This window comes from Musca vetustissima, unplaced genomic scaffold (assembly GCF_032173495.1).
Source record: "Musca vetustissima isolate MV318-11 ecotype Yass unplaced genomic scaffold, APGP_CSIRO_Mvet_v1 utg29024, whole genome shotgun sequence".
Classification (NCBI taxonomy): domain Eukaryota; kingdom Metazoa; phylum Arthropoda; class Insecta; order Diptera; family Muscidae; genus Musca; species Musca vetustissima.
In genome coordinates, this window is record NW_026884636.1 from 19,439 (window position 1) to 47,305 (window position 27,867).

At 38.6% G+C, this 27,867-nt stretch overlaps 1 protein-coding gene across 1 annotated transcript; it reads left to right on the forward strand.

Annotated features, from left to right (window-relative positions):
• Positions 1 to 1,745: 1,745 nt before the first annotated feature.
• On the forward strand, positions 1,746 to 27,646 carry LOC133331671 (maestro heat-like repeat-containing protein family member 1). The gene is made up of 12 exons (XM_061540052.1): positions 1,746 to 1,878; positions 18,623 to 18,800; positions 18,866 to 19,227; positions 19,298 to 22,136; positions 22,199 to 22,337; positions 23,203 to 23,327; positions 23,397 to 23,601; positions 23,666 to 24,345; positions 24,412 to 24,727; positions 24,815 to 24,949; positions 25,018 to 25,120; positions 27,504 to 27,646. Exons 1-12 carry the CDS (start codon positions 1,812 to 1,814, stop codon positions 27,644 to 27,646), a joined length of 5,292 nt encoding a protein of 1,763 aa, XP_061396036.1. The 5' UTR covers positions 1,746 to 1,811.
• The last annotated feature ends 221 nt before the right edge of the window (positions 27,647 to 27,867 follow it).

A 27,867-nucleotide genomic window follows, 5' to 3' on the forward strand; every position in this document is an offset into this window, starting at 1 on the left:
TGATGAAGAGCAAAAGAGATTGGTCCCGCCACAACTTAACAACCTTTTTCTATTACCTCAAAAAAGATCACCTTTTAATGGAATGAATACTAGCTGATCAAGTTCAAGCATGATTTACATGGAGCCCCCTTTTTTTAAATGCATGTAATTGTTCAGGATTTTAGGTTTTTCTTCAGCAATACTAATAAAACTGACGAGATTCTATAAATAGTTCACAAAACAACAAAATTTGAAATTAGAACTTACCAAAGTCATGTTTTAAAACGTCCAAGATTTTAGGCAGATAAACATCTTCTTCGAGCAGAAAGTGGTTGGCGATCTTCTGGATTCGAATTAGAGGTAGTACCATTGAGTATATGCGGATAAACTGAACGTAGTTTTGACAATTTTTGGATAACAATTAATTATAACATCTATTTTTTTCACAAAATAACTTGCACATTATACCGAAATTGATAAAAAGTTATAAGCGCCATATTTCGCGTCTATAAAGTTAATTAAATGTTAAAGAACCGTTTGCGTACATTTTATCAAGTGACATTAGTTCTTCTTCTTTCCAACTGCCTTCGAGTGGTATTCACTACGAATTAATAACAAATACTTTTCAAAGGAATAGCTTCGTACCCCAAATGAATAATGTAAATATTTAAACGTTATTGTTTTTGTAGAGTCATGGACAAAATACAAAAATTTAGTATTATATAATTTCAATTGGGTCACAACTAATTTTAAAAGTAATAATGAAGAATATCTGGTCTTAATAATGTCCGTTACGTGACGTAATGACTACATTACCATACTCAGTAATCAAATGCTGAAATCAGCTGATTCATTGCTATCAAACATTTCGATGACATTTCATTAGTTTTGTTTGTGTGTTTTTCTTATTGGTAGCCGAGAAAAGTCTTTGGAAATTAATTCACTAATTTTATTAAAAAATCAATTGTTAATTTGCTAAATAATTAAATAATAACATTTGTGAAATAAACAATAATAGGTAAACAACAAATCTTGAAAAGAAAATAAAAAAATTACGCTTTAAATTTGTCTTCAAATTGCCTTTGTGGAGCTTCATTTGGGGAGCCCTAGAGCCGCTCTCACTCACACAATTTGACATCTCTGTGCAAGCTAAAACAAAAATAAACCAGTTGATTAGAGAACTTTGCACAGTGTACGTGTATAACTTCCAATTAGAACGGAGAAAAATACATAAAAAATAGAAAAGAAAAATCCAACTAGCACAAAAGTGAAAAGCAGAAATTCAGTATCATCGGATACGATAAAGTGCGTTGTAATAATTGAGCAATTAAATTAAGGGCACATATATTGTCAAAATTTGCCTATTTGTCAAATCACAAGAAATTTATCTAAAGTGTCGTATATTTTCTCACTGATTCAATTACGTACGTGGTACATACGTTCGTTTGTCGGTTTGTTCGCCCGCTGTTTTGTTGTTGTTGCCTAGACCCCATCGTCATCATATTTGGTGATTTGCATCGGCGGAGACGGAAGACAGTGTCATTCTCAACCTATTTTTTGTTATATACGTGTTTTGTCATTATTTGTATGCAGGGTCAAAAAAGGCAATTAAAATTCATTCTGTGTTGAAAAAAGAGTGAACAAAAGAAGTGATAATTGTGAAATCATAGTTAACGCCTTCAAAAATACACACATATATATATTTTTAAAAAAATAGTTGATACATATATTAAATCCGTGAATTTTTCGAATTTTGTCAAATATTCATCAAGTACTAATCAGTTTGCAGAAAAGTGGAGAAGTGGAAGAGAACACGAACCTCAACAAAACGAATGGATCATCCAAACAAAGGAGGAGGCGGTGGTACGCCAACACTTGATAAGCCGTCTATATTGGAAGGTAATTGAACTCTCAATTTTTTTGGAATTAAATTAGTAGTACTTTTCATTTTTGCTCTTATCAATGTGTTGGTATTTTGAAATCCGAGACAGTTAATAAAAGACAGGTCATTTTTATTAGAAATTTTGAAATTAATTGGTGTTTGCACAATGCATCAGTATGATGAATAATCAAATGGCGACATTGTTAGGGCAAAGTAAATTTCAAAACAAAGAAATTCAGTGGATATTCCATTTATTGCGTTTTGAACAATAGAAAAAAAAACATGTAGAAACAAATTGAGTTTTTGGGGCTAATCTCGGATTTTTTGAATTTTTGCCACCTGATAATTCCCGAGATATGGACCTCTGACCGGGAAAATTCGGCTATGCGATCGAAATTTTCTTTTAAATAAACATGAGTTACTTGATCCAATCTTTACATATTGACCAGCCACTTGTAGATAGTTTGAGGTTCTTTGCGATCCGGGTTTGTTTGATTCTCAAGGCAAACCTTGTTGCTTGTAACCTGGGTAAATCGCCCAGTGGCTGAAAATGAAGCATCACTTTCAATGCAGCCTGAGGAGTTCTTCTGAGCATCCAGTTATAAGGGGCGATTCATGCATAAGCACTATTAAATTTATTTGTATGCGTTCCTCTACATTAACTCGATGTTAATTTGTAGTAAAAAAGTTTAATTTGTAATAAAAATTTGTCTTCTTGAGATTGTCCCCAAGACCATTGTTTTGTGTCTATTTTGATAAAATTACCAGTACTCATTTGACTATATCGAATATGGAGGGTAAAAATGTACCACTTATCCCAGCCGCCAGGAGCTTCAACAGAGAAGAGCGAAAATTAATACCTCGCTACCATCTCAACATTCATGCATGAATTCCGAAGCTCTGACAGGTACCTCCGGAGGAAATGATAAAGAGAGTTTAATTATATCCTCGTCCTAATCTACCGCGACGTATGTCGGTACAAAGATATATAAAAACCTTGACAACCTCGAAGCTGTACGGCGCGTTGATACCATCAGCTTAGTCTCCTCAATTTGTTCAAAGTTGGCTGTTACCGCTCGAAATGATCTATGTCATTGGCATAGGCGAGTAACATGTGTTGTTTGGTGTACAGAGTACCATTTCTGTTCACCTTTGCCTCTCGTATGACCTTTTTCAGCAGTTTGTTAAAAATGTCACACTAGAGGTTGTCAACTTGTCTGAATCCTCGTTTTGTATTAAAGGGCTCCGAGAGGTCCTTTCCTTTAACTGCTGACCTTGTGTCAGTTAAAGTTATCCTGCTAAGCCGCATTAATTCTGCGGGAATGTTGAACGCAGACATGGCTTTCAATACCTCCGAACGGATAGGACTGTCAAATACTGCTTTATAGTCGGCGAATAGATGGAATGTGTCGATGTGTTGTGTGGAGGGTGAAAAGCTGGTTAATGGTGGATTTGCCAGGCCTGAAGTCGCATTGGTATGGTCCAATAATGTCATTGGCTTTAGACTCAAGTACATCTTGGTTTTGTTTTGAGTTTACGTTTTAAAAATATATTGAAGCTGCTTCATATTAAAAATCAAAAATTACCAAATAACCAATAACCCTTAATGGGTTAAACCAACATATATGTACGTCAAGCATATTTATTATACAGTCATTGATCCATTGAACTAATATGTAAATAGTTTTTTTCTTTATTCAATTTTGCCAACAACAAAAGCAGCAAAATATTTACACTGATAACAATTTTATATTGTATTTTCATTGGACTTCAAATTTATAATGAGTCGTCGTCGTATGTGTCGCGTTTGACAATATCAAATGAGTCATGCAATTTCAAAATATAGATATCAACAACAATACACCCCAGAGAGGGAGTATTATAGCCCCGCATTGCAGACATCAGTAACAAAAGTTGAACGAAGAATGAGCATTTTTATAACTCTGTTTTTGTTTTTACATTTATTTATTTTTGTTCTCTTTTTTTATAGCTTTGATAATGGAATTCATTTCACTTTTATTTGAAAAATGTTTATTTTTCTAATTCAATTTAATTTTGTGGAGAATAAGAAAAGTGCATGGTAATGCCAAATTTTGCATTGAAGGCTTTCGATCACACCCTGAAAAATATTTCTTTGTAAACCAGTCAGGCGGAGTTATCAGCTGGCCGACCCCCTTGGTCTTTAACTGAAATAACGCTTTTTTATCATTGACACCTAGGCTAATTGCAACTATCAGCTGCCTATTGTTTTGATACTTTTTTTTTTTTGTACAACAAAAGAACTATTTTCTAATAGTTCCACCATGTTATCTATGCTTTCATTTGCATGAAAGCCTTGAGAGCGTTCCCTCCGGCTATTCATTGATATCGCGCTAACTCACTCATTGCATTGCATTTCCCATATGTGTACATTATTTACAAACATTCGCACTTACTCAACCGCCCGCTCCCACCCACTATGCCAACAACAACAAAAACCCTTTTGCCCATATGGTTGGTGTGTGAGAGACATGGTGGCTTTGTTATGCTATGCCAGTTGTTTTACAGACGGCTTTTTACGCTGTCTGCTTAATGGGGTTTCTTCACAGTCCATCGTCCGTGTGACGCCACTATAGCAACAAAATGTTCCATTCCATATCCAGAGCATTGGCACGCATAACTATTTCTCATCACCACTCGGCTTTCGCTCTCTTTTAGTAGTGTGGTTGTTTTTGTTTAAAAGCAACAGGTTATAAAAATATCCATTTGTTATTCATAATAAACTTTATGCAGCAGCAGGGTGTTAGGAGGGTTGTAGTAGGTAGGGATTACAATGTGGGATTTTTTTAATGATTTTGTAGGAAATTGATAAAAAAAAAAACATTTTTACAATTAAAGTAAAATGAAAAAAATATTTCCGAAAACCCTTAAAACGGCATGTGTACTTACTTAGCTGGCTTATGACAGAACGGTTGTTCCATAAGCCGAGCTTAAAACATATTTCCAAGCGCGTCGGTCTTGTGCACATCTCATCCAAATTGGATAGGTGGTATACACCTAGAGCTTACTCAATACAGAAACTACATCATTTACCCCCGCAGGTGCTGGAACACCCTGCCTATTTTCAAGACTTTAGGAATGATGTCTTCTCGATTTCGCGTTTATCTTGTTGTTATAGAGATTTTGTTCGGTCCCAATGTTTTCGATGCCTTTGTTCTTTGTATGACACATTTTTAAACATAAACTGTTAACTTTACAACGAGTAATGGAGTTCACACTTCAGAAGATAAGAGCAATTGTGGGTCATATCGCTGTGATTGTAGTGTCTTATCGCAGATAAGAGACTATGACGAAATAACTAATTTATTATGAACGAATTTTTTATAAACATTTAATAAAACCTACTACATCATATATTTTGCTAGAATCTCTCCTAAATTTCCACCCTTCTCAGCCGGCATCCCTAAAAAATTGTATTTAGTTTGTTTTTGCGTTCTTTTTTTCTTTTCATTTTTTACCTTTTTTAATATGCCTATAAAAATCAATAATGGTCGCAAGTACGCAAACATAATAAAATTAAATGGCAATGAAATTATTTTATGGAACCACCTGTTTCAATAACATAGCTAACATAGAACGGCAACTGTCTGAAGCCGAACTTTGTTGACTTCATTGTTGCTTGGCATATAGTAATCGTCAAAAATCCAATAGTATTTCTTGGAGGTTTTGAAATTGTCATATAAAAATCCATGGTTATAGAAATTCTATTTTTTTATGGAAATATTCTGGCAGGTTTCGGAAATACTCTTTAAAATTTCAAGCTTATAAAGTTCTGAGCGGTTTTCAAAAGATTCCCTAAAAATCCAGTGAGGCTATGAATTTATTCGCTAAAAATTCTATGAAACCCCTTGCTTATTGTAAAAATTCACGCTTCTAGAGCTGGGGAAGTATCTTTTTTGTTTTGCGCGCAGCTCTTCCAATTTGAAAGACGATGTTCTGAAATGTTCCCTTCCACTTGATCTTTCCATGTAATTCGTGGCGTTTCCCTTCTCCTTGGAGTTCCCCTTCTCAACCATCAGTTGGCTCGCTTTTATAATTCTTTTTAGCTCATCCTCATCCATTCTCACAACATGACCTAGCCATCGTAGCTCGATACGCCTGACAATGCCTCTCAAACACTCTAAGAGCTGCCTCATCTGCTTGCGCAAATACCCATGCTTCAGATCCATATAACAGCACGGGTAGTATCTGCGGCATGTAGAGTGTGAGTTTGGTCTGGCTTCTAAACAGCTTATTAGACCATATTGTTGTTGTTGTAGCAGTTTATATGAATATATTTTCCTGTTTAAATTCCACTGGCTGCAACCACAGTCAGACATCCTGGTCAATCCGGCTACTGCATCAGTATGAATGATATTCAGACCAGCTCGATAGGCAATTTGATATAGAGGCTCCCTTTTGTAACGTTGAACCTCTCTCTCTAGATATTGCAGATCCTTCCTGACACGCCTGAGTGGGGGAGTCTTATCCACCATATTATGGTTGGGACGATTGTCACTGAAGCACCCAGAAGGTACTGCAACGAAAGCATATTGCTATGCTGACATAAGGAATAGATCTTCGTCTCCTCATGAAGATGGTCCACTGGTGCCATGAGGAGGCACCCTGTCGCAGTCTTCAGGTCGGCGTTCTGACAGGTCTGAATACTTCCCCATTGCGTATCACTAGAGTTCGCATACCACACTGGAACCGCAAAGCTTGCCACAGACAGACTTATCGCTTTGTAAGAGGTAAACAAGGTTTCCTTATCTGCGCCCCGATAGCTGCCTCAAGCGACTTAAGGACCTTGTTCCTACTTTTCAATTTATCGCAGATAGCTGTGGTTTGTGCGCTTAGTAGCATCTGTTGGCCAACACTATCCTTTTTCGAATTACAAAACTGATGTCATTAGTTTTATTTATGGCGGTACCAAGGTATATAAAATCTTTGACTACCTCGAAGCTGTAGTTCTCAAGTTCCACAGTTAGCCCGAGTTTACTGGACGTCTTGCGAGTTGATACCATCAGCTTGGTATTCTCGTCATTTACAGCTTTAGCAGACTACTTCTCAATTTAATCAAAGATGGTTGTTACTGTCGATGACATCGGCGTTGGCGAGTAACACGTGTTGTTTCATGTACAGAGTGTCATTCACCTTTCATCTTTGTTAACCTCTCGAATGATCGCTTCCAGAAGGATGTTAAAAAGATCACACGACAAAGTGTCACCTTGTCTAATTCCTCGTTCGGTATTAAAGAGTTCCGATAGGTTCTTTCCGACTTTAACTGCTGACCTTGTGTCAGTCAAAGTTATCCTACATAGCAGTATTAAGTTTGCAATAATGCCGAACGCAGACATGGCTTTAAACGCCTCTGAACGGATAGGGATGTCGAATGCGGCTTTGTAGTCGACGCTAAGTGAAAATCTCGTCAATTTGCCAGGTCTGAATCCGCATTGGTATGGTGTTATTGACCATTGGCTTCAGTCCTTCACACAGTACGCTGGATAGAACTTTGTATGCGATGGGACTTATTCCTCTATAGTTGGCACATATCGTCTTATCTCCTGTTTTGTGCACGGGACACAGGATGCTGAGGCTGCAAAAGTGGACATGTCTTCCTCTAGCCAAATTGTACTTATCAGCTGGTACATGCTCTTCGCCAACATCTGACCACTATGCTTGAATAGTTCGGCTGGTTACCCATCGGCACCTGCTACTTCATTATTCTTTAGCCGATTGATTGCTATTCTGACCACATCTTGGCTAGGTAATATACACTCTATATCGTCAACTATTATTGGTTCTGGGGTATCTTCTTCGCTGCCACTATTTGATACCAGAAGCTTTTCAAAATGCTCTTTGCAGATCCTCAACACGCGGTCTGTATCTGTCATCAGGTTTCCTTCTTCAGGAGGATATGCCTGTACCAAAGCATTCGGTTTGGTGTTTTACTCGTTTGTAAAAATTCCAGACTTCGATCTGACTCCTGTACATATCGATTTGCTCTCGCTCACATTGGCCATCAGATTTTTTAACGAGTGTACCACCCCCTCAAAAAGCCTCAATAAATTTACCATGAATAATTAAAATTTAATTATGCCTTGTTGTTGCTGCTCTTTTTCTTCGTTCTTCTATCGCCATTGTCTATTCATTGTGTTAGAATCTCATTAAATGTTAATTTCTTGCTGGCGAAATAACAGGCCGTAGCAAACTTGAATGATACTCCCACCCCACTAAACACATTACCGTTTCAAGGACATGGTAATGGAAATTTTATAATGTAAAATTGAAGCTGAAATTGTCATGAGGGGATTGGAAAAATAAAGTACTTTTAATATTGAAAATTTTGCGGTGGAATGTTTGTTTTACTACCAAAATTTCAAAATGAAAAAAGGACTGCCGAAGAGGTTTATAATGAACTTAGAAGAGCTATTTGGGAGCATAGTGTGGTCTTCATTGTAATTTACAATACAGTTAAGCAGGTTTTGTTCAACAAAAAGTTTTATAATTAAAAACAAAATTTGGATATGAAATTTTAGAAAAATAGACTGTAAAAATCTATATCCTGGTAGTATGCTACCTGCCACACAAATTGTTTATTAATATAATCCTTTAGAGGAAATTCTTTTCAATAGCAGATACACTGTTTATAAATTTTATTTTCCATGCTGATTACGGATCCGCAGATCCACTATGATCGTCATCCACTGTAACCATGAATATCCTTAGCATATACCACACACATTATATGCTATGTATATATTGCGTATGTTACCATTTAACCCAAAAACTGAGGCATTTTCTCTTGCCGTTAAATGTCTAAGACGTTTTTATTGTAATCCTGTCATAAGCATTACCGTGCTGTGATGTCGAACACATTAAATTAATATTCTTCTTCATAACGTGGAGGTGGTGGTGGGATTATCATATTATGACGATATAAAGTTATTTTTAAAACAAAAAGTACATAAAAGGAAAATTTAATGGAACCGAATAAATTACCCTCTATGGGATGGGTATATCAAACTTGACTTGAACATTTCATAGCCGTAGGAAGTCAAAACAAATCAAGTGTGATTTAATGTTCCCCATGTTATATAAAAATATTTATATATGGAAGATTTGAAAATGTTGCTTTAGATGGAATAAAAATAGAAAACCAACAGGTTATTAGCTTTGTGTAACATATGTGTGAAGAAGTTTAAATAGAAATACAACTACAAAATATTTTCAGTCCTATGACACCAGGTTGATCCACAACAAGAGGTTAGGGACGTACGGTTGTTAATAACAACCGTCCACTCGGAGACTATTGTCCATTGTGGTCATCCTTTATACCTGAAAAGAGAACGGGAAGAGAAGGGAGAGGGGAAGAGAAAGAAGAAGATAATAGGAGAAGGAGAGCCTAGAGATGGTTATTTTAGCCATGTTAGATTTTTGACAAAGCCTAGGATTTGGTTGGGGTCTATTTTAGAGAAAAAGGCTAGTTTATCAATTTCATATCTTCCAAACAGTTTATGTCTTCTGCCAATCAGCGATGGACATCTACAGAGGATATGTTCAATTGTTGCTTCGTCCTCACATAGACAACAGTAATCATCTCCGCTGGAGTCCAATTTTGAAATGAACCCAAATTTGCATTGAACCCTTATGATTTTGATCTCTCTCTTATTATGTGCCAACAACGAAGAAGTCCTTCGGCGAGAGAATTCAGGGCAGATAGCTTTTGTGATTCTGCAATCAGGTTCTCTCGACCATCTGTTACCGAAAACCTCGCCAAAGAACATGCGGATTTTGTCAATGAAGTAGCCAATGGGTAGTTGCGCAGATCTTTCAATGGGCAGATAGCTTTTGTGATTCTGCAATCAGGTTCTCTCGACCATCTGTTACCGAAAACCTCGCCAAAGAACATGCGGATTTTGTCAATGAAGTAGCCAATGGGTAGTTGCGCAGATCTTTCAATGGGATGATTGGACGATTTTGAGCCCCCTCGAGCAAGCTCGTCGGCTATCTCGTTCCCTTCAATGTCACTATGTCCTGGAACCCAACATAAGTTAACTATCTGTCGTGTATCATTCAGAGCGGACTTGCAATCAAGAACTATTTTTGAGTTTATAGTACACGACTTCAAAGCCTTGAGGGCCGCCTGACTATCGACATAAATAGTCACCGGTCCCGTATTGTCGGCAATAAGCATTTTTACTATCTTACAAAGATTGTTAAGTTTATATGAGTTGTATATTTCTAATTCCCTACAGTAAACGACTGTACCAGTGCCTTTCTCCATATTTGACCCGTCTGTAAAGAATGACACCTGGCAGAGGTAAGGAGCCACTAGTTCAGGATTCCCTACTAAGAAACTCTACTTTGATGTCATTAAAGTCTCTGTGAGAGGGAACATAGTCACAACCTGGCGTTATGTTTAGGATACTAGATTGATGCTCCGGGAAACGGATGCCTGGAAATAGTTCAGCGAGCACACCTGGTCGCCTGGAATTTAATCAGAATCTCCAGTGGATGGAGATACAGGATTACATTCAAGGCTGCCTGTGGTGTACTTCTTAACGCTCCGTTGATCAGGAATGAAGCCGATGGCTGTACTAAACTTAATTTTGTCAACAGCATCTTTTTGTTGACCCCCTGCCGGTACCCTTACTGTCTTTGTGCACATGATTGTGAAAGGCAAAAGAAATCGAAATAGACCCATGGTTCCTTTGGAGAATATGCATAGAGTCACTTTCTGAGTCATCCGTCCGAACATGTATTTTTGTGAACAAAGTACAGGTCGCATTTCTGATCCAAATTTGACACAGGTCACTTATTTGGCCCAAGAACTCTCCTCGTTTGTTAGTGTCCTTGGAAATTCTGAGCGTTTGTGTTGCATGACCTTGCAGGTGCTCGTTATTTCGTCGAGCATCTTTCGGACACTTAAGTTTGGTGGGTCCAGTTAGATAGAAAGATTAGATTTAAACTATTTTTACCTACATTCCTTAGTCCAGAAACCACATTTTTATATATGTATGGCTCCTGAACCAAGGCGATGTCCACTTCAGAATTTGTGAGGGACAAGGGTAGTTCGGCGGCGGCGGCTTTGCAATGATGCATATTAATCTGCAGGATGCGCAGCCTTTGCAGCTTCCCTACTCTTATTGAATTTCGGTGGATGTGCTCAGTCTAAACTGAACCCATGCTGAACCGAAGTTCAATTTTCCCTCACGCTTTCTGAAATACGCCTCCCCGATTGGTCAACTGCAACCCTTGCGACCATCTCTCCATCCTCGTTGCAAGGAGTTAGACTAACAACAGTCCAACTCGATGTAGTGAGGTTGGGATTTTGATGTAGATATAGCACCCACATATATTTTTTGTCTTATTTTTTTCTAATGAAGCCTATGTCGCTTTACATGAAATATTGCACAGCGTATTGGATTAAAATCGTTTCAGGTTTAGATATACTTAGCTTAAAAAAGATTTTCAGGCTCGTTGGTCTTATGCGCATCTCATCCAATTTGAAAGACCATTTATCGAGATGTCTTCAACTTGATCTTTTCATCGGATTCGTGGTCTTCCCCTTCTGCGTGAACCAGCACTTGGCTCACTTTTCTATGCCTTTTGAGCTGGGACATCTTCATCCATTCTCACAAGATGGCCTAGCCAACGTAGTTACTGCTGATCGATCCGTCTGACTATGTCGATGTCCGAGAATAGATGGTATAGCTCGACGGCGATATTCACCATAGACGTAGATCGGTCCATAGATCTTCCCGAGAATTTTTCTCTCAAACACTTCAAGAGCTGCCTCATTTGATTGCGCAAGTACCCATGCTTCAGATCCATACAACAGCACGTGTTGTATGGATCTGAGAGTGTGAATTTGGTCTGGCAAGAGGTGTAGCATCTGTTGGCCAACACTATTCTCCTCCGGATTTAAAAGCTGATGTTATTTGTTTTGTTTATGGCGGTACCGAAGTATATAAACTCGTTTACAACGTCTAAGCTGTAGTTTTCAAGTTGCACGGTTGGTTGGTGGCTGTTACCGCTTTTGAACTTTCCCTATTGGCTTTCGAATTTCTTAAGTGCTTAAGTTTCGATTTATGTTCCACGATTATTATTTTTATTTGCCTTTATCTATTAACACAATAATAATAACAATACTAAACACAACTATTAATCGTAATTGTTAACATTGTCAATATTTATTTAATGCTCAAACAACTCAAATAGCACACGCCAACCATACACAACTGACTTTTCCTAATATATGTATGTTGATAATCCAATACAACACGATTGATATTGCGTTAGAACCTGACATTTAAGTGAAATAAATTTTGTTGATAAGAGGTGGGAGGATTGTGTGTGATAATGTCATTTTCTTTTGAGATTTTTTCAAACTTAACAACCTTATAAAAGGTACTAAAACTAAAAATCAATTCAATAGATTTCAATAAATCTTGAATGCCGAACAGTTAGAAAATAGAAATTTCAATTGTAGTCTAGCACTTTTGCCATAAGAAGGTCAACATGAATGAAATACACACTTGGATTCCGTTCAACAGACAAACAAACGGTCTTTTTCAAAGCCAAAACGGAAACCTTCCCTTATTTTTCAATAGCATAGACATTTCAATGTAAAATAACAAAAAAAGTTTACTTGACAGTGAAATCCATAGAGTATTTGAATTTGAACAGTGGAAATCCATTGACAGCTAATCTGTCTCAATATATCAAATAACAATTTTCCAAAGTCATCAGCATTCCACATAAAAAATAAATATTAAAGGTTTTCCTGTTTTTTTTTTCACATTGATGTACAAATATATACAAGCGAACTCATTTTCATATTCATTTATTAATTTTTTTCTTATCAATTTGTAATTATTATGATTGGTCCGATTCGTATTATTATATTTTATTTTGCAATTTACTTTGTGTGCCTTTAAGAATCAGAACCAGCTAGTTGTAAGCCGGCAATATATAAGCCGGCAATTTCGGTTCCACTATTGAGATCTCTGGGGTTAGAACGATGGAGCTAATTAGCTGGTCCGAGGCTTTATACTGGCCTCAGACCAACAGATATAAATACGGAGGCTACAGTTAATGTCTCGGAAATCAGAAATGATGGGAAGTTATTTGATGCGATGGTTGCTGAACTCCCTGAATTCTTGACATTTTGGTTTCATATGATTAAGTTTGGCGTTTAGAGGTGATAAAATCGGGCTGTCTGTTATAGGGAGGAGGTCTGATCTATTTGAAATGACCGACTGTCAATTCTTCTTAGCTGGCTTGTGACAGAACTTTCGTTCCATAAGCCGAGCTTAAAAAAAGATTTCAAGGCGCGTCGCGACGCAAAAGACCGACACGTCGGCAATGTTGTCTTCCACTTGATCTTTTCATCTTATTCTCTTATCTTATTCCCTTTCTGCGTGAGCCATCAGCTGGTTCACTTTTATATGCCTTTTGGGCCTGGGCATCTTCATCCATTCTAACAATATGACCTAGCCAACGCAGTCGCTGCAGCTCAATACGTCTAACAATGCCGTTGCTGGTACAGCTCATGGTTCATTCGACGGCGATATTCACCGTCAACGCAAATTGGCCCATAGATCTTTCGGAGAATTTTTCTCTCAAACACTCCAAGAGCTGCCTCAACTGCTTGCGTAAGTACCTATGGCTCAGATCCATATAATAGCACGAGTAATATCAGGGTCTTGTAGAGTGTGAGTTTGGTCTGGCGGGAGGTGATCTTGCTTTTGAGTTGCTTACTCATACCATAGTAGCCTCTGTTGGCCAACAATATACTTCAACGAATTTCAAAACTGATGTAATTAGTTTTATTTATGGCGGTCCAAGGTGACTGTTACCGCTCTCAATGTTCGACCCATTATGTCGATGTCATCGCTGTAGACGAGTAACATGCGTTGTTTGGTGTACAGAGTGTCATTTCTGCTCACCTTTGCATCTCGTATGACCTTTTCCAGCAGGATGTTAAAAAGGTCACACGACCAACTATCACCTTGTCTGAATCCTCGTTCGGTATTAAAGGGCTCCGGGAGGTCCTTTCCGACTTTAACTGCTGATCTTGTGCCAGTTAAAGTTATCCTGCATAATCGAATTAATTTTGCAGGAATGCCAAACGCAGACATGGCTTTAAACACATCTGGATGGATAGGGCTTTCGAATGCGGCTTTGGTGGTATGTATCGATGTGTTTTTCGTGGGTTTTTCCAGGATTTGGCGTAGAGTGAAAATCTGGTCAATGGTGGACTGGTCAGGTCTGAAGCCGCATTGGTATGGTCCAATAATATCATTGACCATCGCCTTCAGTCGTTCACACAGCACGCTGGATAGCACTTTATATGCGATGAGAAGGAGACTTATTCCTCTATAATTGACGTATATCGTCTTGTCTCCTTTTTTGTGATGCTGAGGTTCCAATCATTGGGCATGCATTCTTATAGTCAAATTGTACTAATCAGCTGGTGCATGCTCCTTACCAGCATTTGACCACCAGTCTTGAATAGTTCGGCTTGAAACCCATCGGCACCTGCTGTTTTATTATTCTTCAGCCGATTGATTGCTATTCTCATCTCATCTTGGCTAGGTGGTATACGCTCTATTCCATCATCTCTTATTGGTTTGGGGGTATCTTCTTCACCGCCACTTTTTGATACCAGAATCTTTTCAAAATGCTCCTTCCAGATCCTTAACATGCTGTCTGTATCTGTCACCAGGTTTCCTTCTTCATCTCTACAGGAGGATGTGCCTGCACCAAAGCCGTCGGTTTGGTGTTTTACTCGTTGATAAAATTTTTGGACTTCATTCTGAATCCTGTACATCTCGATTTGCTCACGCTCACGTTTTTCTTGTTCTCTCTTCTTTTTTCTAAAAACACGTTTCTCCTCTCTTTTCCTTGCGATAATTCTCCATCACATTGCGTATTGCTACTGCCTGCATGGTTGCCGTATACGCTGCGTTTTTCACATCAGTAGAATCACGACACTCCTGATCGTACCATGGGTTTCTTGCCATTGTGCTTTTATACTATTATCGGGACAAGAAGTGTTTTCGTCAAGCAGGTCTAATACACTGAATGAATGCCTTCCGTCTATCAAAACATGGTCAATTTGATTTCTCGTTGCTTGATCAGGAGAAATCCAGGTGGTCTTTTACATATCAATATGTTTGAAACTGGTGCTGCTAACTATCATGTTTTTTGCTGCCGCGAAGTCAATAAACCTCATGCCGTTGTCGGAAGATTCTTCATGAAGGCTGAATTTTCCGACGGTGGGGTTAAAAATATTTTCCCTTCCAATTTTTGCATTAAAATCTCCTAGCAGAATTTTAATGTCTAGGCGCTCGTAAAATATGTCTTGTCGGAGCATAGGCGCAAATAAGACTGATGTAGAAGAAATTCGCTTTTATGCGGATTATAGCAATTCGCTCATCTACTGGAGTGAATCTGAAGACGATGTCTTTTATTCTCCTGTTAACCATTAATCCGCAGCCAAATTCATATCTCATTTCAGGGCAGCTATAATACAGTGCGTAATCGTCTGATTTACTTATGGCTTTTGAGCGGGGGCATTATCATTCATTCGCACATCATGGCCTAGCCACCGTAGTCGTTGCAGCTCAATACAACTGACTATGTCGATGCCCACGCATAAATTGTAAAGCTCGTGGTTCATTCAACGCCGATGCAGATCGGCCGGTTGATCTTTCGAAGAAATTTTCTTTCAAAAAAGTGATTCAGATAATATATAATTCCATCACAACATACAGTTACAAATTACTTCAAAATATTACAAAATAATCCAAATCCATGTTCAATTCAACATTTCAAATATAATTTTTGATTTGTTAAAACTAATAAAAACTGATAAAGTTTCCTCCTAACAAATCGCAGTTCTGTTTTTTGTTGGAGAACATTGTTGTGCCGTTGTGTACCAACGACGACGACACGCCAAATCGCTATCACGTGTTGCAAATATTATTAATTATTTATAATACTTGGTCTGTGACGTAGCGCGCAAATTAATAACAAAAGCAACAACAAGAAAAATATTGCACAAAATAAAAAAATAAAAAATTAAACAATACATGAATATGAGTCATACTCTTCAACCGACTATCTATGCGACTGGGCGCTCTCTAGCCGATTACGAATGGCAGTGGTGGGGTTCAGTTAAACTTAGTGTCTCACAATCACTGCACCACCACACACATTGTGGCGAACGTCTGAAATTAAGTTGCCGATTTTTTTGTTTATTTATTTTCCTTTGTGTTGTGTTGCTCTCTCTGGAAAATGCAATTGCTTAATGAAAAACTGAAACCAAAAAATAGAAAATTATTATAATTATGAACGGCAGCAGCGGTAAAAACAAAAGTGAAACGATTGCATGTTACCGATACATTAATAAAACAAAAAAATATATTAAATGAACAAATAATAATTATATACAAAAATACATATATATAGACTATGTACAGTGTCTCATATGTTTGTATGAATTTATGTACAAAAATGTAATGGGCGAAACATGTTCGATAAATTGAAGAAAGTTTTACCAAAAAAATCAACCAACCGACAAAATATCATGTTACCGCCCTCCAAAAGAATTTTTGTAGCATCACAAATAAAAGGTACTTCTTTTCTTTTTACGTATGTGCATACAAACTTTACACATTTTATTTAAATTAGTTTACTTATTTTTTCTTTCTGCTACACAGTGGCGAAATTCAATATTCGCAATCGCAATGTTGAATCACTTTTCATTTTTGTGTAAGTTAATTTGTGTGTGTGTGTGGTTGTTGAATGCAAATTTAATAAACAATTCTTGTCAATCGAAGTAATAATATTTCCACAATAACAACATCAAGTTTATTACAATCAAATGTAGAACATCAACCAATACCAGACAGACAACCAACCAACCAACGAAGTTATCATCATATTCATCTTCAGCATTCAGTGCTTGAACTGAATATTTAACCACCAAACCTATCAACGAATGTCCATGATAATTTTACTACTAGGGTTTCGGTATTTCAACGTTCAAAGTACATTGCTTGTCGATTTCTTTATGCCCTGCATTGGTACAGGTGGGCGTATGACAAAAAAAGGAATGCCAACCTCAAAAATAATTTTGGAAAGCGTGGCACGAAATTCTTTTTATATGAAATTTTATTTGGGCGATGTGCCCGATCAATCTTTTATCCTTGCAAAATTGAAACAATAGCAAATTGTAAATCTCAGGCGTATATTAAAATCGGATGCTATGCTTACCTAGCTGGCTTGTGACAGAATGTTTGTTCCATAAGCCTTGCTTAAAAAAGATTTCCAGGAGAGTCGGTCTTGTGCGCAGCTTATCCAATTTGAAAGACCATGTTCCGAGATGTTGTTTTCCACTTGATCTTTTCATCGAATTGATGGCCTTTCGCTTCTGCGTAGGCTCGCTTTTATATGGGAAGCGGACGACCTGCGCGGGACTCTTAACACTATCCGCAATAGTTTAGAGGAGCAAAGTAAGAAAATATTCGACCAGTTAGACTTATAACGGAAGAGCAGTGTGGGGATACGATTCCGAAGGAACTGCTACTATATCTCACCCTGACTGATGATGAGCTGTACACCACAGTGATCCCAGCCAAGTCTACACAGTATCATAAACGAAGGAAGCGCAGACCCTGTTGACCGGTCCTGTGTCGGCACTTGACGACAATAAACTTCGATGTCCGACGATGAGGAATCTGTTGAGACCCCAGCAACGCACAGCGGCTCAAATGTTGGTAAGGCCCGAGAAGTAGCTGATGCGAAGCACTACAAACGTGCTGTTTCGTATCTCCGCAAATTCGTGGGGCGTGGAGTGAATTTGATTTCGGAGAGGGAGATTCAACTCATCAAGGTGAGGTGAATCTCCCTCTCGCTCTCCATCGTGAACTCCAGATGGATAGGATCTCCCTCCCGAATCAAACTGCTCGATTAAAAATCTCAAAGGAGACCTCTAAATCGGCGAAGCCGCCCACTGTCTCTGACAAACGTGCTAAGTCGACTTCTGATCTGAAGCCTAGCTCGAAGCCTAACCCTAGTCAAAAGGTAAAGGAAAATACTACTGAGAACATTCCGAAACAAAATGTCCCCATAAGGGTTTTCAACGTGCGGAAGTCTCTGTCTCAAAGCCCGATTCTACTCCTAGCGACAAAGAAGGTGAAGCGGTTGGTGCTAGAGCTTTGGGTGGATCCACCAGTGGTCGGAATAGGAAGAAAGGAAAGTCCGGCAAGGAACCATTGTCTCCTGGAAGAACAAATGCCGCCCCACAGAGCAAATCTGTGAAGCGCATCCGCTCATCAGAAGATCCACAACCTTCACCCAAGAAGACGGCCTTGCCATTTCAATCTTGGTATCTATCAGAACTGGCAAAACTCGATATTTGGTAAAGGGTTGTGAAATTATTGTACCCTTGGCAGAGACAATTAATGCCCATTGCCTGCTGGGTAATTATCAGCAGCATCAAATGACCCGCAAATGTTTTGTCATCTTAATCCGGAATATTATTTGAACGGTTAACTTTTTATAGCTCTCATTCCTTCAAACAATATTTTCCTTGCATTTATTACCACACCATCTTCCATGGGCCTATTGTAATGTATTTTTTATTACATATTTTTCGCACTGCTTGCCAAAGAATATCTAATTTCACATTTTATTTTTCCCCATTTCCTCTTCCGTTATTTTTGCCAGGTGTTCTAAACAATCTCTTCGATGGCTTATCAGACAAGGATGAAACTGTGCGCTTGGCAATACAATCTGCCTTGGTTAAGATTATCGAAACACATCCGGTTAGGGCAACAGAAATTCTCCTGGAATATCGAGAGAAACATCCTAAGATGAGTGAACAGACAACAAATATTATATTAAAGTAAGTAATGCATTTTTGTTGTTTTTTTAGGAATTTTAAATTACCTTAATGTTTCCTTTCCACAGAGCCATTGAACGGGTGGTATCGTCAGACACAACCATACCCAGTGAGGCCCACAAAAAGTTGGCCACATTGGCCATAGAAGAATTGACACGTTCGTGTGAACATGTTCCCAGTATACAAAATCATGCTCTCAATATATTGGTGGCCATTGGCCGGGGTGATGACTGTAAAATGGTTATGGAAGCCCTAATGGCTCACACCAAAGAGGGTACGGTGGCCCATTTTATGGTCATGCAATGTTTTGGCACCTTGGCCTCCACAAATGTACCAGCTGTTGTGCCTTTTATTAAACAGATTTTGTCGACAATTTTGACAAATTTAAATTCCATTAAACAGGATCACATAAAACAGTCGCATGCATATGGTGAGTTAGGGGACATTTGATTAGGATTTCCAAAATTAAAATTTCAATATAATTTCTCTTTGCATTGCAGCCATTGGTCGCTTTAGTGAAGCTCTTTTGGAACAAACATCAGCAAACGCAACCGCCGCTGCTACTACAGAAATCACCACTACCTCAACAAATGGCGAAGGGGAGGAGGCGAAGAAGGAGGAGGAGAAGGATGCCGAAACAAACCCGGATGCTGCCGCAGCAGCACCAAAACCAATTGGTTCCTTTCCTGATTGTTCCACAGAAATTTCCATTGCCTATGATGTGCTCTTCAAACAGTGGCTACATTCACGGGAACCCAAAGTGTGTGTCGAAATTCTGCAGGCATTATCTTCCATGTTCCCCCTGCTACCGCCAGACACCATACAAGATCAAACTCCCCGTTTGGTACCACAAGTTTTGGGCCTATATCGTCGCTCCATTGAACGTAATTCCATCACGCAATTCCTATCGGCTGTGCTGAAAACAAATATTGCCATCCAACCTTCGGTGTTGGACTGTGTTGCCGATCAATTAATTTCCAATCTTTTTGATTTGGTCTGTGTCTATCCCGACTATGAAAAACCACAAACCGTCAAAGGCCACTATGAAGTATTACGATGCTTCCATCTACTGTCCAGTGTGTATGCCACCAAAATAATGGACACCCTTCTAATGCATTTGCGTAACAACAGTGAACGGGAACGCATCAAGTCCTTGTTGATACTGACACACCTCTTGAATACCTCCACCGTGAATATTGAAAATAAATTGCAAGCTTTTATTGAATGCCTCAAACAGATGATAACCAGTGAGAAAAGTATTAAAATGAAAATGACCCTGCTGAAATGTATTGTGGCCTTGGCCCAAAAATCCTTCATCAAGGAAAAGGAATTTGTTTGGTTTATTGTGCGTTACAGTTGTAAATATACTAAAGTGAATCAGGAACATGGCTCTTTGGAAGATCATGCCAATTTTGTTTTATCCTGTGAAAGTTCGCTGCACATGTTGGCCTCCACTGTGGGCACAATGGATGAGTTACTGAAACGTGAATTGTTAAACTATTTTGTATTATTGGACTACACCGATATCTGTTCAAATTTGGCCAAGTGCCTGGCAAGTTTATTTTCGAAATCAGCAAATATTGAATTTGAAATTGCCCACGATGAAGATGAGTCGTCCACCGAATCCAGAAGAGAGTCCAATGCTGGCACAGAGGAGGTAACTGCCAAAACTCCCAGTTTGGTGAAGAGCGGTAAAATTGTTGTACCCTCGGCCGAGACCATTTATGCCCGTTGCCTATCTCTGCTGGGTAATTATCACAGCATTAAGAGGTCGACAAATGTTTTGTCATTCCTTAAATACTATTATCCTCATCTTAATCCGGAGTTGAGTAAACTATGGGACAAATCCATATCGGATTTGCTGTTAAATATCAACAAAGAATCTGTGTATTTTAATAAACTCAACAACTTTATTGTGGAAACCAATGACTTCCTGGCCAAACATGATGAACATTTTGCCGAACGTTTATCCAATAAAATGGCTGAGCAGACAATAATCTATCCCATGGTTCTGCCGCACAATGAATTCGTCATACCCTCGCTGAATGTGGAACGGGGTATGCTGATGAAAGCCATGGCTCTCACACTGTGCAACGTCAACGATGATGCCATTGTCAATGCCAAATTGGATTTAATCATTACCTCTGCCAGGCAGGAGAAAATGGATAAACACACCAAACACATTGAATATGAGGATAAAATCATACCCTACTGCCAGGCCTTGGGCTTTTTGGCTCGCAAACATTACGCCCTAGTTATTAAGAAACTGGCCGAATTGGCCAACATTGGTGGTCGCAAACATTCGACCGGATTCTTTTCAAATTTACACTTCATCAAAGACACACACAAGGAATTGGAAAATTTCAAGACGAACCTCCTGGCCATTAAGTCCCTGGGCTATGTCATGGAAGAAGCAGATCCTCTACAGTCGCTGGCCAATCTCGACGATACCATTTTCAACTTTTTAATACTCCAATTGAAATTCACCAAAGACCAATGTGTTATGTCGGCCATTTTGAAGACCCTGCTGAGTATTTGTAATCAAATGATTAGCGCCAAAGAAACTCAAACCACCACACCTCTGAAATATCGCAAACAAATTATGGAGGCAGTATTTAGTATACCCATCGAACCACCATTTGATGATCTACCTCTGCTGCCCATTATCCTAAAATTGGGTACCGACTTCATACGCATTGGTGGTGAAGATGCCACCGAATCGGTTGATGGTGGTGTCATTTTCGAAATTGCCTGTAAAAATTTCTTCAATTGTGCCCAGAATTTAAAAATGAAATTTGAATCCCAGGAAGAGGATGAACGTAACAGCTTCCTGGCCAAATATCTCAATGAATCATTACCGGAATTGAATAAATTAGTAAAGGTCATTATCGAAATGGATCCCTCACCCTCGACATTGGATCTAATCATATCGATACTGGAAACATGGACACGTGATAAAAATTCCGAAGTACGCATTTGTGCTAGTCATGTCTATAACAACACTTTGGAAGTCTATATCAAATCCATGAAAATTGGTTGCGAAGCACCATCGAAATTTAATCAAACGGGACAAATGTTGGGTAAAATTGTACCACGTTGCATCGATTCAAATGGTACGGTACGTCAGGTTTCGGTGGATATATTACAAAAGACTTTGGAGATTGCGTGCATCTATGAAACGCTCACAATTGCTGACAGCGAAACCGATTGGGTGAAAGAAATCGAATTGGTTAAAGAACAAATCATTACCGATGATCCGAAACAAATATACAATCTTGCTGGCGAGATTGCAAAGATTATTGCGGTACGCATATCGAATTTTCAATATTTACAATTTTGGTAAGTGTGCGGAGGGATTTTTTGAAATGTTATTATATATTGAAATTTTCTATTGTTTGTAGTAAAACTTTATTGGCTGGTCTCAAGGATCCTGAACAAAGTTCTGCCATAGGTGCTTCTGTTGTTTTGAAGTTCTTTATACAGCAAAAGGGTTCAGAATTGTTCCATGCTGTACCGGATTTAGTTAAAGAATGTTTGGCGGTGAGTATTACATACCGTACTTTTCTATGGAAGATCTAATTTTTATATCGGGAAGTTCGAAAATACATATATGCCAAATTTCAAGATTCCCCATGCTAGGCTTAGCTGGGCAGTTGAAGAGGTGCAACGTGTCGTGTGGTCTTAGCCCACATGCAGGACATGTGTTAGGTATCAATCCGTCAATTCTTGTGCAATAGGAATTGAGACGTTTGCACCATCCTGATCTTAGTTGAGCTAAGACTAATCGTGCTTGTCTGGGCAACTGTTTGTCCTCTGCTGCGATGGATGGAGGATGGTCTCTGATTATGGTATTCACGCGATATTCCTCTACTGCCTGGGCGACTGCGTCCGTGTGAATAATATTCAGACCTGCTGATGGGCTTCTTGATCTAGAGGTTCACGTTTGCATCTTTGGACCTATCTCTCTAGATCATGAAGATTTTTGCTGACATGCATAGGCGGGGAAGTCCTATGACAGCGGCGTTCCCGAGGATAGCACCCAAGCAAGTACTGCATCGTCAACATATAATTGTGGACGATGGACGTGTTACATCTTCATCTCCTCATAATGATGGTCCACTGGAGTCATGAGTAGATTCTCAGGGCAACATTCTGGCAGGTCTGGATATTCTTCCACTGCGTATCACTTACGCCACACTGGCGTCGCATATCTTGCGAATCCACACTGGCGCCGCATATCTTACAACTGGCTGGCCTATTGCTTTGTAAGAGGTCAAGAAGGTTTCTTTGTCAACGCCCTATCGACTTGAGGACCTTGTTGTTCCCACTTCTCAGCTTATCGCATAAATCACAACCTCGAATCACCAAATATAGCAAATTTTATAAATTTGATTTTTATTTTCAGGCCATACACTCTTGCGATGTAAATCGGGCCAAATCTGGGGTACTCAAAGCATTGGTGGCCCTTACCAAACATCATCCGAAGTTGGTATCATGTGAAATTCTAACACAGCAGCTGCCCTATGAAGAGTGAGTAACCGCAACAATTTCTTTAATATAAACCAACATATTCTAAGCTAACCTTTTTTTTAATTTTAGAAACATTGTCGAATATTGGCATTTGATTTGTACAGATGCCGAACTGGCTGGAGTATTACTCGATCACTTTTTGCAAATTCTATCATCCGCTTGTATATATGAACAAAATGAAGCCTGTGTGGATCGACAAAAAATTGCTAGTATGCAACCGTTTGCGATATTTTGTGCTCTACACGAAATGATGCCTTGCAAGGATATCAAGACGGTAAGGACTTTAAGCAATATATCAAAGGGGAGAGGAATAATTTATATTTTTTTTCTGCTTACAGCAACTGAAATTGAAATTTCCTGAATTGTTTACCATGTTGTTAACATCCCTGGCATCTTATACAAATTTAGCTGCACCCATGCAAACTGGACCACCCCGTAGTGTTTCACCAACGCCCACATCCAGCTCTTCGTCTATCATCACCCTCTCCTCAAGTTCGAAAAATAAATTCGGTTTTATACCCAATAAAGAATCGATAAAATTAAATCCCTGCCAAATAGTTTTGGAGACATTCCAAAAATTCCTCGACAGTTTGGAAATGGAACAAATTGGCACCGTACTTACTGTACACACCCATTTAGCTTCTAGTACCGATCTCAAGAATTTCATAGAATTACTAACACCCATGGCCATTGGTGTATCAAATCAAATTGATATTAATTCCAGTGAAATGAAACAAATTGTAACGACCCTAAGTAAATATGTAGCCTCTCCGTATGATGCCCAGAGAGTAGCAGCTGTGGGCCTATTCTCACGCATGGTACCCCTTAAACCGTGTGGTGAAATTTCCGCCAACATCATGAATCATCTGACAAATGCCCTGAGTGATCCCAATGCCATTGTTAGGGGTCTCAGTATTCAGGGTATGGGCTATGTGGGCCTGCTTAACGAAGATGATATTGAAAAATATGATGAGACTGCAATAACTGCTCTGTTGAAGGGTGTTGATGACACTGTGAGGTGAGTGTGGACAAAGTTTCACATTAACACGAAAATTTTGTTAAACGCAAATTTTTCTCATTTTAGCGATTGCCTGATAAATATCCCCTTGGAAAGTATGCGTGGCTTGTCACGTATCCTACAAAATCTTCCCAGTGATCGTGTTGAGACATTCCATGTCTCATTGGCCATACGTATAAGACCGTTCTTTGGTAGTTATTCTCTAGAAATACGCGAAGCAGCCATTATCTTATTTGGTGATTTATGTGAATCTAAAATAACGGTGCAAGATGGTACGGTTACACCATCCGAATCATCAAATGAAGCATTAAGGGAACAATTAATTGCAAATCTATTTCCTTTACTGTTACACTTAAGTGAGGGAGAGGCTGCTATTATAAGGGTACGTTCCGAAAACGAATAATTAAAAATTGTTATTCTAATAATTTATTTATTTATTTTTTTTTTTTTTTTTTTTTTTTTTTTGTAGGCCTGCAAGGGTACTTTACGGAAGGTATGCCGTCTACTGAACTCTCTAAAAATCAATGATATGGCCCAGCGTCATCTTTTGGATCATGGCCAATTGAATTATAATAATTTTATCATTGATTTTGTAAAAGTTATTGTAAGTTTTAAAATGGAGATATTTAAATTCCATAATTTTTTTTAAAATGGGGTTATTTCTATTTTTAGTCCATGGAACTGACAGATCATATACAAGACTTTATTGACTCATGTCTACCTAAATTACGCAGTCAATGGCCCGAAGTTAGAGGCAGTGCTGCAATTGTTATCGGTGAGTAACAATAAATAAAAATATGTATCCTCAAAAGTGAGAAAAAACAGATATATGTAAATCAAACGCTGGGATGCAATAATAAGTCTCAGCTATCAGTCAAAGATGGATCCAGACATATTTACCAAATCCTATGGGATGAAAAAGGAAGCTACTTTTTCCAGTTTTTTCCTCAACCACCCAGACTCCATTGGCATTCTGGAACTCCCATTTCGCCAACGGATATCAAACTCTTTTTTATACAGGGCACACGTATGGTGAAGTCTATCTTCACCGTATGAAAATATCAAGCACAAACATCTGCGAGACGTGCAACAAAATTGAATCCGACGATCATGTTATATTCAAGTGCAGCAAATATATTACAGTCAGGAACGATCAGGACGATCGACCAACCCAAGTTGTCGGTATAAGGCAACAAAAGCTCAATAAAAATCAAACGCATTGTTCAGTTGATCCGCTTGCTTGGAATCCGCTGTTAGGTGTTGTTGTTGTTGTAGCAACAAAATACATATTATTATGGGCTATGAATTGTCTGGTTCTGGTTCCTCTATCTCCAAATTCGCTCATGGCCCTTTGGGCTAGGTTCTTGTTTATGAAAAGAATTGAATTGAATATTGCAACTTGTGCTCGCATACTAGTCTGTTATCTACCTCGGCAGTTCCACAATTGGCTGCTACTCCATACATTCAATGTAAGGGTCACTAGAGTCTAGATCAAGCGAGATAGATCTATACTGGACTAAATGTTGTAACAAGAATGAAAGTCCCCCAGCTCCGCCTCTGGTACGATCCTTACGCACAACGTTGTAAGCTACAGTTCTCGGTCAGCTTTGTTCCCCCAGCTCCGCCTCTGGTACGATCCTTACGCACAACGTTGTAAGCTACAGTTCTCGGTCAGCTTTGTTCCCTGAATCGCAGCGACCATTATTCTCCTTCGACTCATATACTATGCAATTTCACTGATCTTGTTGCAAAGACCATCGCAGTTGAATTGCAAAAACGATGCATTATCTAAGCACGGAACAGCAATATGTTGTTTGAAAATGTGTCTACTATTGGTTTGGGAATGCGGGGTTGACTGTGAATGATGTGTGTGTGGGAGGAGGATGTGTTAAACTGTGGGTGGTTATAGTATTATGTGTGGATTGAAGGGATTAATAAAATGTTATGTTGGGAGCTGCAAAAAAGTCGCCACTTCTATTGACCTCAGCCACAGATCAATGGGACATAGGTCCGTGGGCTGGAGTGGACTTGAAAAAAGATGACCACTTGCAGGCAGGGCCCACATGGGACAAATGTCTTCAATCCCTGCGACTCTCGCTTGATACACATTCAGGATGACTGACCATCCTGACCAAAGTTGCGCTAATATGGTTCTGGTTCTTCTAGGCAGGGACTTCTCAGCTTCGGCTACCGCTGGAGGTTGTCAATTAAGGACACGATTTGAGTGTGAAGAATTTTGAGCGATGCAGCTAGTGACAATCGGTCGATGTCAGATAGAATGACTTCCTGAATGTCGTTGTTGTATCGCATGATGTCCTTCCGGATGTGTCGAGGGTAATGGATCCTGAACAACTGGTTGGGATGCGTGGACAGATGGCATGTCGCAGGATCTGTCTGGTGAGCAACACATTCACCCTTATTACGGTAGGCGTAGTCGTTGTACGGCAGCTCTCGTAGGTGTAGTCGATTGCGTTGTCGTAGTCGTTTTTGGTCGGTATTATGTAAAATTTTCGACAACGCCAAATATTGTAATAGATTTTTCTTTTACTCTGTTACAAAACCAAATCAAAAATTGTTCTTTTAGAACCCTTTTTATATTGTATTGGAAAAACTATGTAATTTTGTTTGTTTTCTAATTAATTTTTGTGGTAATTGTAATTCTTATGAATATTGAGTAATGCAATAAAATAAAGTTGAATGTAACAGTTAATCAGTAAATATTTTTAAAATGCAATTTTAACACATTTTTATATATTTTTGTATGCTGTCGTCAAAAAAAAAATTGTTCACGACAGATTTGGCGTATTGTAACGCCTTTCGTAATACCGATTTGTCGTATAAATGCGACAGTGCCAAATTTTCAACACGACTACGCCATCCGTAATAAGGGTAATTATGTTGCTGCACTGACAGTATCCTTGCCTCCTGACGCAGATGATGCTCTGGACGCATGATGATGCTCCTCTGGACACATCCACATTTTATAAAATCGTAGCACAATAATTGTAGTTTTTCCAGCGTTTAATATCTGATATATTTTCCGAGCAAAATTGTTGATTCCAGTTTCATTTTCGATGTCACAATCTACTTTTTTCTTAGCTTAAGAATATAATTTATTAATTTGTTACTCACATAATTGGTTTCCGATCTTTTTTCAGGTATTTTACATAATTTCCTTTCGGAGAGGAACACTCAAACTGAAGCTGTGGGCAACAAACTTGCTGCTCTACTAAAAGATGAAAATCATTTTGTACGTGTTAAAGCAGCAACTGCATTGGGTTATTTCTTTGGAGACATTTAGACTATGAGTACTTGAGTAGTAGTCGCAACTTTACTCGAACAGAAATAATATGGTGAATGACTTACTTGTATGCCAAAAACCAATATAAGATTTATATTTAAATGGTTATATGTATGTGTGTGATTTCTAGAATTCCCGACTATATATTTAATAATTTTGATGTGATTAAATTCCCAAAAAACAATTTTCCGCTATAGTCTGTAAGAGTAAGAGTTTGAAAG